At 32.5% G+C, this 16,448-nt stretch overlaps 1 protein-coding gene across 4 annotated transcripts in view; it reads right to left on the reverse strand.

Annotated features, from left to right (window-relative positions):
- Positions 1–16,448, reverse strand: part of LOC105475018 (RAS p21 protein activator 1) — a 124,645-nt gene that overhangs the window by 41,170 nt on the left and 67,027 nt on the right. For all 4 annotated transcript variants that reach the window (XM_071098704.1, XM_011729967.3, XM_071098703.1 and 1 more), the window contains exons 5-8: positions 13,326–13,443; positions 10,063–10,094; positions 4,592–4,644; positions 1,944–2,094 (exon numbers count right to left, since the gene is read on the reverse strand). In XM_071098704.1, coding sequence (XP_070954805.1) covers positions 1,944–2,094; positions 4,592–4,644; positions 10,063–10,094; positions 13,326–13,443 — 354 coding nt within the window. The remainder of the gene's footprint in view (positions 1–1,943; positions 2,095–4,591; positions 4,645–10,062; positions 10,095–13,325; positions 13,444–16,448) is intronic.

Raw genomic sequence — 16,448 nt, forward strand, 5'->3', positions numbered from 1 at the left:
TTTTCTAATAAACCTGAGCACTAATAATGAAGAAACTGTATCTTTTTCTTTAATGTGTTTACACAGGATTTGTACAGTATATTTCACAAAGTAGTTAAGTCTATAAATGGCTGCTGAATTAAATTTGCTATTAAATGCGTCTTCTACTTTTTTTAAAAAATAGGAACATTAAAGTTATGTCTTAACAGTTTCTAAATGAAAGACATAACTACTATCCCTCTTTATCAAGGTCTCGTGTATAGTTAATGGGGAGATGGGACAGCAGAGTATGGTTGTGTTAGATTTATTGAAAAATCTTACTTTATATGTTTATATCTAACAATAAATAATAAGCACAAAGATTTATATTCCTAGGAATTATTTCTGACATTACTAACATTAATGCTGAAATGAAGTATATATTTCCAAAACAATTACAAAATCCTTCATTTTCACACATCTGATTCACATAATTTGGGGCTTTTTAAAAAAGTTTAATATTAAATCTAGAAACAATAAGATGAATGTATAAACAAATTCACAGGGAAGAAAAAGTATAAAAAAGTTCTGGGGGAATGGTCAAGGCCACTAAATTAATATACATTTAACTTTTTTTTAAAAATCCTTATTTTGAAAACATAATATTGTAATAATTTGGATAGAAATCTACTTAAAATACTTCTTTTTTCACGTTCCATCATGGTCTTTAGCAACAAAAAGCGACCACCTTTACATGTTTTACCGACTGCCTCCGGTATGTAGGAAGAATTTCCAGTTTTGTATGATGTATCATAAGGAAGTTTAAGTTAGTAACAAGACGAACTTCAAAAAAAAAAAAAAATTCATGTAAATTATTTTATCTTTAAAAAGGATCTCAATATGGACATTTATTTAAGAAGACGATATGTTTTCAATGTATGCAATACATTTTGTATGTTCTAAATCTCTAGAAAACTGGAATGGGGAAAAATTACATTCTTAAAGAGCTCAAATTGCAGCTAGCTGTATTTTCAATGAGAACATCTAGAACTCAGATTGTTATGCAGAAAGTACTCAAGCAATCTGTATATGAGGTAGGCAAAGGGGTACAGCTGCCTAGACTCACTCACATCTTACATTTGATGTCTTTTAACAGTCAACTGAGCTTCTAGCAAGCAACTAGAAGAACTTGTTTTTGTTTTTTTCAGATAAACAAGTTACAGAATCTCTATTCACTCAAATGTCTACTTTGATAAATTATAATTTGGATAGAGAACGCTGCTGTGGCAGAGGGGTTAAACCAGGCAAATGTAAGTGTTTTAGAACAAGATTATGCCAGCCCCTGAAATAGGAAAACAATGCTACTCTAGAGTTATTAGGTATAGGAAAACCTTTACATTCACAAATGATTATTTTCTATTTGACAGAAAAATTGCTGACATTCTGTCATATGGTTTCTTCTATTAACTTATTTTCCTAATCAAGTAACTATAATTCATTCTGAGTTTTGGGACAAACAATGAGTTTACTTTGAAAGTGAGAAGTAAAAACCAGCAATCACAGATAAGAAATGTCAACTTGAGAACAACTCAATTACATAACATCTGTATAGTAAGTCTCAGGTACCTTTAGAAACTTTTTTTTTCCCCTACTAAAGTATCTCACTGATAAAACAATGTTGATATATTTTATTTTCCTTCTCCTACAGATAATACACGGATTTAGTAAATCTGCTGCAAATAGCTTACGTCTAATTTTTAAAATCACAAAAATTATTTTGGAAGGAAAGTATAAGTTACTAATTTGTATTCATATTTGACACTGTCTAAAGAATTCTTGGGTATGACCACTATGAAATTATATTGAAGGTCTTATAATTTTTAGAAGTTAGAAACTTTTATATAATTTTGAATCTGAATACTGTGTTATCAAGATTTCAACTATTTTTACCAAAAGCAAAAGATAACTAAAAAATTATGATTTACCTGTTATAATACCGGCCTCCCATCATAAACTGATTGTTTGGCGTTGGACATATTTTAAATCGCTGAATATTTTCATTGGTCCGGAAATAAAGTGAATAATCACCAGGAGTATTATCTGAGGGTCTCACAAGAAAACTGCAGACCTGACCAACTGTAAAAATTAAGCTGTTAGTTTTTCCCTAATTATCAAATAAAAAAGAAAAGATGTTAAGTAGTATTATTACAAAGTGCATTCAAGGTCATAAACATATGTAAATTTTCACCAGGAACTTGTTTTATTTAAGGACAATTTCTTTCAAATTTTCTGGTTTATGATTCACAACCATCCATGTTGCTTGTCTGCTATCTCTCTGTTGTATCTTACCAGCTTTAATACATAAAAATAGAAAGCAGAAATTTTGCAGCCGTAACTTCTGGTCAGTAATATCTACAACTGTCATAATTTGGAAGGAACTTAAGCACAGTTAGGGAATACTGGCTAAAAATGCTAAATTCTGTTTGTAAATCCTTGTAATAAGAAGATTCTAAAAAGTGAAGACCAGTTTTGCTTAAGAATACTCTGTGCTTTATCAGTGTTTTCAATTAATCATTAAACAGTAATGACTGTGCCAGGCACAGTGATACATGCATATAATCCCAGCTATTCAGGAGGATCACTTGAGCCCAGGAGTTTAATACCAGCCTGGACAACACAGCAAGATCCTGCCTCTTAAAAAAAAAAAATTAAAAAGTAAAGACTGTAATAAAATAGAACCAAAAGCTTTTCACAAAGGTAGATTCAAAACAACTGAAACATGTGTATACATTATCAAAATCAATACACATACACTATATTTTATTCAATAGATATGCTACTGAAAGGAATTATAGACGCAAATTATATGTTAAATATGTCATATTAATTTTAGAGAAGTATTTCTGATATCTTTGATTGGCAGTGATTCATACTACTAAGATCCTCTGCCTTTTCTCCATTTAAGTCCAAATGATCCAGTAAAGATCAGGACTTGATTGTTTTTAGGAAAGCACAATGAATGCTTAGATTATAAGATATAAAGTTTGGGGGCAAATTACTAATAGTTCCAATCATCCAGTCAAGGCACATATTATCAAGTACTTCATGTTCAGTAAAAAGAAAAAAATAAATCTCCTTAAAAAACTGAATCTTCAAGGCTTAATACATAAGTAAACATAAAAATTACAGGAATTGTATAATGTGGGCTAAAATGAAAGTGTTTCTAAGTTGATACAACAAATCTTAAGTGACAAGAATCCAAGATACTCTCTAAATTTCTTCTAGAATATGATAGGAATTTCATGCAAAATTATGCATGCAAGTCCTTATTTGTACTTCTCAGGAGAGAAAATCCCACCAGATCCTCAAAAGAGCACATGACACAAAAAAAATGCAAACTAATGTAAGGAAATTAAGTTTAGCTCCTTTTCAACTTTGTATGCCTTAAAACAAAAGTACCTCAAGTACTTGATGGTGCAAGTTCCAAAAAAGAAACATATTCAAAATTCAATAAATTCACTAAACTACATATTTTTGGTTCCATACTGAAATAGCTGATAGAATGTCATTTTGGTTTAAAATTTCTTCTCTATTACTATCATGTAGCATTATCATGATCTTTTTTTATTTTTTGAACCTACTTAACGTACATCTTCACAATAAAATTGAGTACTTCAAAAACTATCTCAAATCTTTCAAAATAATAAATTATTAATTTAAAATGCAATGCTTTATGGATTAAAACAATTCAGATGACCTCTTTAATAACTAGTGTTATCACCACAAGAATCTATTTCATTCAATATTTCACAGAAACTATTGAACAGTCAACATTTTTGAAGAACTAAAACTTTTAAATTACATACTAAAGCTCAAACTTGTCTGAAATCTTTATAAGATGTGGTTTGCCGAAGAAATGCTTGGTATTTAAATTAATTCAGCTTTAGATATTTAGTAGGAATAAACAATGACAGAATGGTTAAAACCACAATAAAAGTCAATTTTTACTTTTTATTTATAAGCACAAGAGTTTTGGGAAATGTTAAAATTAATACATATTAAATAAAGCTCAATCATATAATTCCACCAAGTATACAAAGATAAATACAAGAATGTCTGCTATAGCTGAACAGCAAAAGAATAAAAACAATATAATATCCTTCTTCTGAAGACCAGTTAATTATGGTATTTACATAATGAAAAGTTTAAATCCATAAAAAGAGTAATGAAAATTTTTATCTGCAGATACAAAATCATCTCCCAATATATATCTAACATGAAAAAAGTGTGTTGAATGTTCCTGTCTGTGTAGGTGTAGGGGTAAGAAAGAGAGATTCACAGAGACACAGAAAACTTCTAGAAACATGGAAAAAAAAAAAAAACTATCACTTAATGTTACTTCTGAGGAAGTGGACAGGGGCCTGGGGTAAAAGAAAAACACACTTTACTAAATTTTATAATACATGTATGTTTAAAATATAAATAAAAACACCAGGTTCTTAGCACTGGACACGAAATTGTAACATGCATAAACACTAACTGAATGCTAAAGGCAAAACACAGGATAAATGGTTTGTTCACTTTTTTATTCTCTTTAAACAGACATTAGAAAAGCAAGTGAATAAGTAAGTACCTGTCATTAGTAAATTATAAGCTTCCTGTTTGGAAATCTTCCCATGGAACCATCTTAAAAAGAGAATAAATGATATATATAAATATAAAGTCCTTTTTGCTGTCATCATATGATCAAAATTAAACAACCAATATAGTAAGTTTAATTCAAAGTGATATAATAAAATAAATGCAATTAATCAAATCATCTCATTCTTATTACATTTTAATACATTTTATATACATATTATATTTAATTTCAACAAAATGTAGTAAAACTAGGAACTATCAAATATAAACTACAATTTTCATTACCAATACAAAAATGGCAATAATTTTTAATCCTGATAATAACAAACTGTTATAGGTCTTTTTATTTTTCTTTTTGCGGGGTAAGGGGAAGGAGGAGTAGTTCAGATAAAGCCTATTCCAGAATTTCCCTGAAAAAATTAATGAATTCATTTCTGAATTTTCCTACAACATCTGATAAATTCTCTCTTCAAATAAAATCAAGATGTTGACTCTTACTTTGCTGAAAGTCAGAATATAAGATTAGGTGATAAGAATGAGTGGATACCACCATCAAGAACTGAAAGAAGTACTTAGTGTTCCCAACTCTATTTGAGCTAACAACCTATCAAACTAGGTTGCTATGTATTTTATATTTTGTATTCTTAAATTAAGCCTTTAGAAATTATTATAAATGACATCACAGTCAAGATATAGAGCACAAAATAACCTAAGTATTTAAAGGTTACCTTCAAATAAAATGATATATCTGATTAAAAAGTAATTACTAGTCATCAAAGTACATAAAATCACCTCTTATTTAACTAAAGGCCTATAATCTATCTTGCTGATTAACACATCTTAATGCCAGGCTGACAATTCCCAATCAACTATTTACTACTTTGTTGGATCTTCTTAGGGTCTACAAGTATTTTTAATAATAAAGAGCAAGCTGGAAATTAAACATAAGACTAAAATATGTAAATGCTCAAAAGTCCAGTGTGACAGGTTTAGAGGTTGTTCACATTGTTTTAAATGATCCATACAATTATTACTGGTGAAGTATGAAAATATAACTGAATTTTTACATTTTCACATGAATGAAAAGGTAAACTTTTCTTTAACACCATTCCAAGCATTAACTCACTAATTCAGATCTCCTGGTGCTCCCTGTGTAAATTTTGAATAATATAAAGCAAGAATACAACAACTAAAACAGTTCAGACTACAAGTAGTGAGGTTCTATATTGCATTCAAGTATAGGCTAAATGACCACTTACTACAAATGCTAGAGCAAGATTTTTATATTCTGGAGGAGAGTCAACTAGATGACCTGACCTCCAAGACTAATCCTCTACTTCGGCAGTTTTTAAAAAAATTCAAAAAGAAAAGGGTAAAAAAATGACAGGGTTTACAGATGAACAAGATTATTTAGCATAAGCACACAGTCTGAAGCCAAAGTGGCAATATCACTTTCTAAAGTTTTAGTTTCATTCTTCAGACGTTTATTCCCATATAAAATTTATATATTTCAACCACATGTTTTCCAACAGTGATAAAAAGATGAGTCCCTGCTCTTATGAAGTTTCCACTCCTAGGCGGGTATAGTGGCTCATAATCTTGTAATCCCAGTACTTTCAGAGGCCAAGGCAGGAGAATCTCTTGATCCCAAGAGTCCAACACCAGCCTGGGCAACATAGACCCTATCTAACTACAGAAACTAAGAACTATGTAGAAAATATAATAAGCACAGTGACAGGCACTGCCGAAGGCATTCTGGGAATAACAGAGAAGGGTACCAATTCTGTTGAGTGTGTAGAGAAGAAAATAAAGGAAGATTTTCTAGAGGGAAGTGATAAATGAGCTAAGTATGAATGGAAGAATTCTGGCCTAGGAAGCAGCTTGAGCAAAGGTATAAAGAAAAATAGCTAGGAGCAATGGCTCACACCTGTAATCCCAATACTTTGGAAGGCCAAGGTGGGAGGATCACTTGAGATCAAGAGTTTGAGACCAGTCTGGGCAGTATAGTAAGACCTGATCTCTACAAAAAAACAAAAAATTACAACATTTGCCAGGTGTGGTGGTACACACCTGTAGTCTCAGCTAATCAGGAGGCTCAGGCAGAAGGATCACTTGAGCCCAGGAGTTTGAGGTGAACTATGATAGCACTACTGCACTCCGGCTTGGGCAATGGCAAGAACCTATCTCTAAAACAATAAAGAAAAAAGTATTATGCATTTGAAGACCTACATGCTGGAGACTAGGAAACTAGAGATGATAAGTGCTAGGAGTAGTAAAGGACAAAATAACCAGAGAACAGATCATTTTTTAGGCTCTGCTAAGGTAAAAAGATGGAGAATCAGTATAAGATTCAATTTTTTAATTTGTATTGTTTCTGTTTTTATGGGTAATGTATACAACTATTTTGTATATTTTTATGGGGTACCAGTGATGTTTTGATACAAGCACATAATGTTTAATGATCAAGTCAGGATAACTGGGGTGTCCATCACCTCAAGTACATATAATCATTTCTTTGTATTAGCCATATTCAAATTCCACTCTTTTAGCTATTTTAAAATATTCAGTAAATTATTTGGTAGCACCCTGTTGTGCTACCAAATACTAAATCTTATTCATTCTATCTAGGTGTATTTTTGTACTCATTAATCAGCCATATTGTATCCCCCTTCCCTGCTACCCTTCCCACCCTGTGGTAACCATCATTCTACTATCTATCTCCCTGAGTTCAATTTTCTAATATTTTGCTCCCACATAAGTAAGAACACATGGTATTTGTCTTTCTGTGCCTGGTTTATTTCCCTTAACATGGTATTTTCCAGTTCCATTCATGTTGTTGTGAATGACAGGATTTCGTTCTTGTTTATGACTGAATAGTATTCCATTGTATGCACGTACTGCATTTTCTTTATCCATTCATCCACTGTTGAACACTTAGGTTGATTAAACATCTCGGCTATTGTGAATGGTGCTGAAACACAGGAGTGCAGCTGTCTCTTTGATATACTGATTTCCTTTCTTTTGGATATATACCCAGCAGTGGGACTGCTGGATCACATGGTAGCTTTATTTTTAATTTTTTGAAGAACTTCTATGCTGTGCTCTATAGTAACTGCACTCATTTACATTCCCACCAACAGGGTACAAGGGTTTCCTTTTCTCCACATCCTCACCAGCATTCATTACAGCCTATCTTTTGGATAAAAGCCATTATAACTGGGGTGAAATGAAATCTCATTGTAGTTTTGATTTGCATTTATCTGATGATTAGTAAGGAATGGTGAGCATTTTTTCACATACCTGCTGGCAATTAAGGATTTTAAGTGAAAATGTGATACAATCTAGGTAGATTATTCCAGCTATTGGATAAAAGGATCTGATGAGGCTAAAGAGTCAAGGGAGATCAACTTGGAGGTTACTGCTATATCATATCCTGGCAGGAGATTTAAAAAGGCCTGAGCTAGAATGTAGTTATTTAAGATTTGAGAAGGCGGTAAACATTTAAGAAATACTTTAGGAGATAAAAATCATCAGGACTTGGTGTCTATATCATGTGAATAGGGAGCTGGAAAGAAACTCAACCAAAGTTATACCATCTATTTAATCTCAAAGGTTACTTGTGGATGTTACTGAGGACACTTTAAAGAATTTAAAGTACTGCCTCACAGCCATAGTCCCTATATTAGGAAATTAAAGGAAACGAACATACACATAAAATAAACCAACAATGCAAATTTACGTTATGCTAATATAAATAAGAAATTACACAAGTTAAGAAAAATGGAAGAATGACAATGTTATCAGATAAAAAAAGACTTCCGAGTGAAAGTGGGATTTATATTTTATACTATGAGAAAACTGATGTAGCTTTACATGTTTATTGGCATTTAACCTACATTTTTAAATTTAAAATTCCATTGCTATTATCAAAAAAAAAAAAAAACAACCTAGATTTATGGTCTTTTTTGAAAATCAGAAGGATTTAACAACACTAGGCTCACATTCCTACACATATCAACTAGACAACTAAACAGAGTGATTACCTTACAATAGGCAAACACTTTCTAGTTTTCTACTTCCCACAGTTTTCCCTAATACCATGAGTAAATATCAGTTGCCATTTATTACCAAGCTTACAGTGGTTTTTTTTTGATAGTACAGACATAGTTCCATGTACCTTGATCTCTAGCAAAGAGGGAAAATAAGAAAAGATTATTGTGCCTAAAGAAAACTGGGAATATATATACTTGACCCGCTTCACTTGCTTACATTGTCTGTCTGATTCTTCCAAGCATTAATTAGAATTTGCAACTCCTAGCCGGATACAGTGGCTCATTCCTGTAATTCCAGCACTTTGGAAGGCTGAGGCTGGTAGATTACTTGAGGTCAGGAGTTCAAGACAAGCCTGGCCAACATGGCAAAACCCCATCTCTACTAAAGGTACAATAATCAGCCTAGAGTGGTGGTGTGCACCCATGGTCCCAGCTACTCATGAGGCTGAGGCAGAGAATCGTTTGAATCCAGGAGGTAGGGGTTGCAGTGAGCAGAGATTGTGACATTGCACTCCAGCCTGGGCGACAAAGCAAGACTCTGTCTCAAAAAAAAGAAAGAAAGAAAGAAAAAGTAACAAAAAGTAATTTGAAACTCCTGATATAGGTAGAGGAAACTTCAAACTAATACAAACAGCAGGGTATAGTCTCACTAATGGAGTCTATTTTGTAGCTACAAGAAACAATAAAAATAAACTCAGAATATATCTTACATATTCCACTTACAGAATGGTCAAGCACTAAATAAGGTGACTGCAAATGGAGTAATCAGTTGAATGTTTTAATATTCTAATGGTTAGAAAACAGAAAAAAAGCAAACACTTGAGGCAAGCCTCAAGTTCCATCCATAAATGCTGAAAGATAAGAAAAAAATGTACTGAAAAGATATTAGAAGATGAATAGTCTATTAAAATGTGAGTAAGAGAGAACTGGGATTAATGGTTCAGATCTTTAAAAGAAAACTTACATATACATAAAATCAGTTTGAAGATTATGGAAAAAAAAAGACCTTGCAGAATCTTATTAAAGTTGTGAAGAATCATTATTTTGGGGGGATAAAAGATGTGGCTATAAAACAAGAAGTACTATGAATAACCAATATATACTATGAATAATTTTAAAATGTGCCAAATTGTGACATTCATAATGTTATAAATGTAATGTTTATTGAAAGTCTTTAGTGTGGTGATAAAAAGAGTTGTATTTAGTTATCAGCTACCTTTTATTTTAAAAATAATACTTTATCATTAGATCCTTAAGAAAATACTTAGAAATCAGTTCCCTGAGCCAAATTAAAAAGTTAAGTCAGTCCAAAAACTTTAAAAAAAAATTTTTTTGGCCAAAGTTTTCCAATTAGTAAATTTACAATATAGACATATATTTTTTTCATTTTTGATAATTAACACCAACTCACATTTTTCCTTCATGTGGATCTTCTTCCCGGCCCTAAAGGGAAGACATCAAGACAGTATTTTATGTAATTAACTGTTAATCTACTTTTATTAAAATTCATAGAAATCATATCTTCAAACATATCCCCCACTATCCTTACTTATGTGTATACAAAAAAAGATGTTTCTGTTCAATAACTATCTTTCCATACCTCTCTTAATCTTTTCTTGTTGCCATTACCCTAACTCAGGCCCTCTTACCCACTTTTCTTAAACTAGTACAACAGCCCAACTAATATAATTATGTCCTACTACAACACTCTAATCTGGATACATCAGTTTCAACAGCAGCTTTGCCCTACATTAAGAAAAACCAAACAAAAACAAACACCTCTCTACTGCCTACAAATTTCTCATTCTGCAACTGAAGTCCTTTACCACAGAACTCAAGTCCACATTTCCTGTCTCATACTACCAAATTGATTTTTGGTTCCTATACCATGGTCACACATAATTTCCTATTTGCCAATCTCCCACCACTGTAGCTTGTTCTTTTTGTTCTTAGAATGCACTTTCCACTTTTTGCTTTCTACCTGTTAGATAAATACCTAACCAATCTACGAAGGAACTATCTCAAATGCTACCTCTTCAGTAAAACATTCTGAGCCCATAAAAAGCGACATCAAGTTTTACTTTGAATATAAAAGACATTCCCCTTTTATCATGTTTTGAACTTTATTTTATTCTATATTCCTCTGATTTAAGATACAATAGTGTTACTCATTCCACTATTATGGAGAAAAATGGTCTAACTATACATGTGGATTTACTTCTCACAATTTGGTCCTCACTCATTAAATACCTAATCAAACTAAAATCACTCACTCACTGAATGCTACTATATCCAAGAGAGTAGGCTTTAAAAAAACAAAAAAACAAACAAACAAAAAAAAACCTATAAAAATGAATAGCATTATCAGTGTATCACTGCCCAAAAGGAGTTAATCTCTTGTAGAAGAGGTTTACACTAAATTAATTTTAGACAGTGGAATAGAATGCAAAATTAACAGGGTGCTATGGAAATACAGAAGGAAACAATTTTGCCTAAGAGACTCCAGAAAGGCATAAATCCTCTGTGAAACAACGGGTGACATATGAACTGAGCTGATAAAGATGAATCAAATTTTACAAGGCAATCTATCAGGGCAGGAATGTCAAGGAAGAGGGGAAACTATAAGCACAGAAACATTCATTTACTCAACAAACATTTACCGAATGCCTACTGATGCCAGACACTATTCTAGGCAATGGTAATACATCAGTGAATCAGAGATAAAAAATCCCTCCCCTCAGAGAGCATACATTCTAGAGTTAATACATAAAAGTATAAATGTGTTTGGGGAACAGTAATTAGAATTTTAGAAGGAGAAATTCCTTAAATCTAACTACTAACTGAATGTCTGAAACATCTTCACAAACTAGATGTCCAAATGGTTTTTCAATCTATAAGGAATTCACTACACTCTAATAAAGCCCATCATGAAAGTTATTCTACACATTGGAGTGAAAACTGTTTATAACTGATGTGGAATTATTCCACTATTAATTTTTAATGTTACTTACTCTATTCATTTTTAGCAACCACATCACATTATTCACTCATACTGAGTTACTAACTTTTTCCTTGATCCCTTATGTATTGATGTGAGGTCATGTCTCCTTATTCTGGTTTGAATTGTTATTATTATTTTTCTGTATACATTGAGTAATTTTCACTTTTCTTTAATATTAAAGTTTATCTTGTTAAATTTGATCCAGAATTCCAAGAGCTCAAGAAAAGTTCAACTATAGTGCAATTCCTTTAAGTAATCAGAATTGGGAAGATGGTGGTACAGCAGGGAGAGGGAAACCCAAACTAAGAGTTGTAACAAACACATTTTATAGGAAAACTATCATAGATAATAAGATGCTTCAGTATGAATACTGTTTGCCTATATGGAATAAATATCTCTTTTACTGTAGAATACAGAATACTAATCTAGGAATTAGGAGTCCTAATCCTAGCTCTTTTACTAAATAACTATATGACTATGAGTATGGAATGTATCACACCATTTCCTCAACTTTTTCCACCTCTACTCAGTATGTTTTACTTCTATGGTTGCCAGAATAGGCAGGTAAGAGAATTAATAGGAAAAAAAAATATTCTCCACTGCAGTCTTCCAGGAGCAACAATCTTCAGCATATTATCAGGTCTGTGGCATAATTTAAAAACAGTAGCTTTGAGGGCTGTAAAAGACAACAGAAAGCCACTCCATCTCACTAGAAAAATCCGAAAGGAAAAGGAGAATTCCAAAGTTATAATGTATATTTGATACTGAGTATTATCTCTGAAATATAAAAGCTGTTTGAATGCTGACCTGTTATTAAAAATGCACCTGGTAATTAATACCATATGATAACGTATTATATGATGGAACAAAAACAAGGATGAGATTCAAAATGTAGAACCATGTGATAATATATGTATAATATAAATGAAATCTTCCAAGTTTCCTTGAAAATTTCATTTTCACATATATTGGAATTTCACATATATTGGAAAGATAAAGAATCTAAAACCAAACATGTGTAACCAGTTGAGATTCCATGATCAGACTGATGTAACTTCACTTATGAGGAAGAAAAAGGGGGCAAAAAAAAAAAAGAATAAAAATAAGCATAAATAGGCCGGGCACGGTGGCTCATGCCTGTCATCCCAGCACTTTGAGAGGCTAAGGCGGGTGGAACACTTGAGGTCAGGCATTTGAGATCAGCCTGGCCAACATGGTAAAACCCTGTCTCTATTTAAAAAAAAAAAAAAAAAAAAAAAATTAGCTGGGCATGGTGGCACATGTCTGTGATCCCAGCTAGCTGGGTCGCTGAGGCACGAGAAATGCTTGAACCTGGGAGGTGGAGGTTGCAGTGAGCTGAGATCGCGCCACTGCACTCTAGCCTGGGCAACAGACCAAGACTCTGTCTCAAAAGAAAGCACAATGTTAATATATTTTTAAGTCACAGAAACTCACACAAGCTTTCTGAATATTGGCAGTTATGTATTATAATATGCTAGCTTGATTATGTTCCACACTAACTATAATAGATTTTAATGAAAAATTCCTGTACTTCTCAATTCAGTTCTTTTATAAAAGAAATGTATTCATAGCTACTTTCTCTGATTATAGACAAGATCCAAATTTATAAAATATTTAGAATCTAGAATTGAGAAGAAAAGAACAAAACTTACCACCTCTTCTACTAGGTCTTCAACAATAAGGCCTTGTTCATCTGTTCTTAAATTTGTAACCCACATCCATCCATCTTCTAATTCATTATGAACAATGAACATATCTCCTTTTAAGAAACTAAAAAGAGCAATTTTAAAGTTATTAAAATTAAAAATTTTAAATACAGAAATTAGAATAGTCATATACCACAAAATAGGATAAGGATAGTATTATATTGAAAAATGCCAGGAATTAAGAGTCAAACACTCTAAATTTGTATCTTATTTCTGGCATTATCTACATGTCAATTCCTGAAGATAATAAATAATCTGAATCTTAATTTCCTCATGAGTACAATGTGTCTGATAATAGTATCTGCACTATCTATATAACTGAATTATTGTTAGATTCAAATTACAACTTGTTAACAGAAACTGATTATACATATATTGAAGGTTTTGGGGTGTAACTACAAGAAAACTGAATTGAAAAACTTATGTTTCAATGTTATTACTCTTTCAGATGTAGGTTAGATATAAAATAAAAACACAAAACAAATATAATTAACACATTATACATACATAAGATATAGAGTTACTTAGAAACTGTTTATTTTAGATAAGCATGATGTAGATGCTTATATCAGTTAACATTTTTCCTGTAAAAAAACTAGGGCTTATTTAATTCACCCAGATACCCATCATCCAATGGGTACAGCATTCTTTCTCTGAAAGTGGTACCAAGGGATATATTATGAGAAAGGCATGTATGTTTTTTTCTGTTACCAATTTAAGAGTACAGAGTACAGAGATACAACTTAGTTTCCTTTTACTGAAACCTACATGTTTTCAACCTCCACACAATTATGGAAATAACAAGTTGTTTATTTATATACAAGTTGTTTATTTATATAACAAGATGTATTTCATCAATATAAAACCATCAGTAATCCTTGAATTTGTCCTTTCAGGCTTAAAAGAATGCGTCTGAACACAAAGTTTCCAGATTTGTTGATGGTACCATTAACCCTGTATCTATAACTGTATTTGTCTTTTTTTCCAGCAATTTTCCTTTTGATTTTAATCTTCACAAACCAAAATCTAAATTTAAGTAAATTTAGTAATCTAAATTTAAATTTAAGTAAATCTCTTCTCCTATCCTTGAAAGCTTTAACTACTTTCTCTGTGCTATCTCCAGCTTCACTATCTCTTGGATAATGTTTCGGACAACAGAACTGATACATAACATTTAACTCAATATTTGAATAATCATAGAATATTGTGTTCTATCTTGATTCCACAATCCTTCTTAATGATGGCCAATATTTCACTAGCTGAATGGCAGCAGACATTACCACTTAACCAATTAAATTATTCCTTTCTAGAACCACCTAAATAAGCACATTAAAGAAAATCATTATGAGTAAAAATAGGGTGCACGTGAAATGGTAAATTTCATTTCTTAGTTAAAAGTAGTCATAAGAGATATTTCTAATTTCAAGTTTACTTGTTGCTACTATAACAACTTTTCTTTTTTTTTTTTTTTTTTTTTTTTTTTTTGAGACGGAGTCTCACGCTGTTGCCCAGGCTGGAGTGCAGTGGCGCGATCTCGGCTCACTGCAAGCTCCGCCTCCCGGGTTCCCGCCATTCTCCTGCCTCAGCCTCCTGAGTAGCTGGGACCACAGGCGCCCGCCACCGCGCCCGGCTAATTTTTTGTATTTTTAGTAGAGACGGGGTTTCACTGTGGTCTCGATCTCCTGACCTTGTGATCCGCCCGCCTCGGCCTCCCAAAGTGCTGGGATTACAGGCTTGAGCCACCGCGCCCGGCAACAACTTTTCATTGTGCAAAAACCAAAAAAATGTTTTAAATAAGCTTGTTAGTAGTAACAAAACCTAATCATAACTCATTCTGTATTATTTTGTATTATTCCCCCCTAAAACAGGCTACAGCACTTTATTAAATCATTAATTTTTTAGGTATTTTTATTTTAAAATTCACAGGTATGCATAAATTTTTTAAAAGACTCATAGATCCAAATGTGTATCATCAAAGTATTGTTTAAATTCTCATCTTCCTAGATCAGCTGTTTTTTTTTTTTCTTTTTTGGTTTCCCAGGACTTCTTTACTCTCTTAAAAACTGACATCCTAAATGGCTTTTATTTATATGGATATCTACTGATATTTACCATATTCAAATTTAAAACAAATGTTTTAAAATATTCACTAATTCCTTTAAAAATAGCTCATTAAAAATAAGAAAAATATAACTTTTACAAATTTAGTGAGAATATCACTGTTTTATAATTTTGCAAATCTCTTAATGCCTGGCCTAACTGAAAACTGCTGGAGTCCCATATCTGTTTCTTTATTAAATTTGCTGCTATTTGATTTTTTGCTTAAAGCATATGAAGAAAATCTGGCTTCACCTAAGAATGTAGTTGTGAAAAGGCTAAGTATTTTAATAGCCTTTTCAGATGATTATAGATATTCTATTAAATCACACCAAAGATTCAATGAGCGGTACTTTCTTGAAAGTTAATTGTAATATGGAATCCAAAACTATTTATCAGTGAACTTTCTGTATGCATTCCAGTAACATCTATTGGTCTATCTTGCATTTCAAATTACCCATGCATAATTTTGTAACAACATGCATCGACCTTTTAGAAAATATTAGTTCACCAAGCTATCTATATCTTCTAGTTGTTAACACATTATACACTATCAAAACCTCTCATTCTTGGCCAGCCATGATGGCTCACGCCTGCAATCCCAACACTTTGGGAGGCCCAGGCAGGCAGATCACCCGAGGTTAGGAATTCAAGACCACCCTGGCCAACATGGTGAAACCCCATCTCTACTAAAAATATCAAAATTAGCCAGGTGTGGTGGCAGGCGCCCATAGTTCCAGCTACTCAGGAGGCTGAGGCAGCAGAATCGCTTGAACCCAGGTGGCAGAGGTTGCAGTGAGCCAAGATGGCACCACTGCACTCCAGCCTGGGTGACAAGAGCGAAACTGTCACAAAAACAAAAAACAAAACAAAACAACAAAACAAAACAAAAAAACCTCATTCTTTATTATCACTGCCTGTCTCATCAGAGAAGTCATTATTTCAGAAACTGTCAAACTTTTGATGGCCAAC

Source organism: Macaca nemestrina, chromosome 6 (assembly GCF_043159975.1).
Source record: "Macaca nemestrina isolate mMacNem1 chromosome 6, mMacNem.hap1, whole genome shotgun sequence".
NCBI classification, from domain to species: Eukaryota; Metazoa; Chordata; class Mammalia; order Primates; family Cercopithecidae; genus Macaca; species Macaca nemestrina.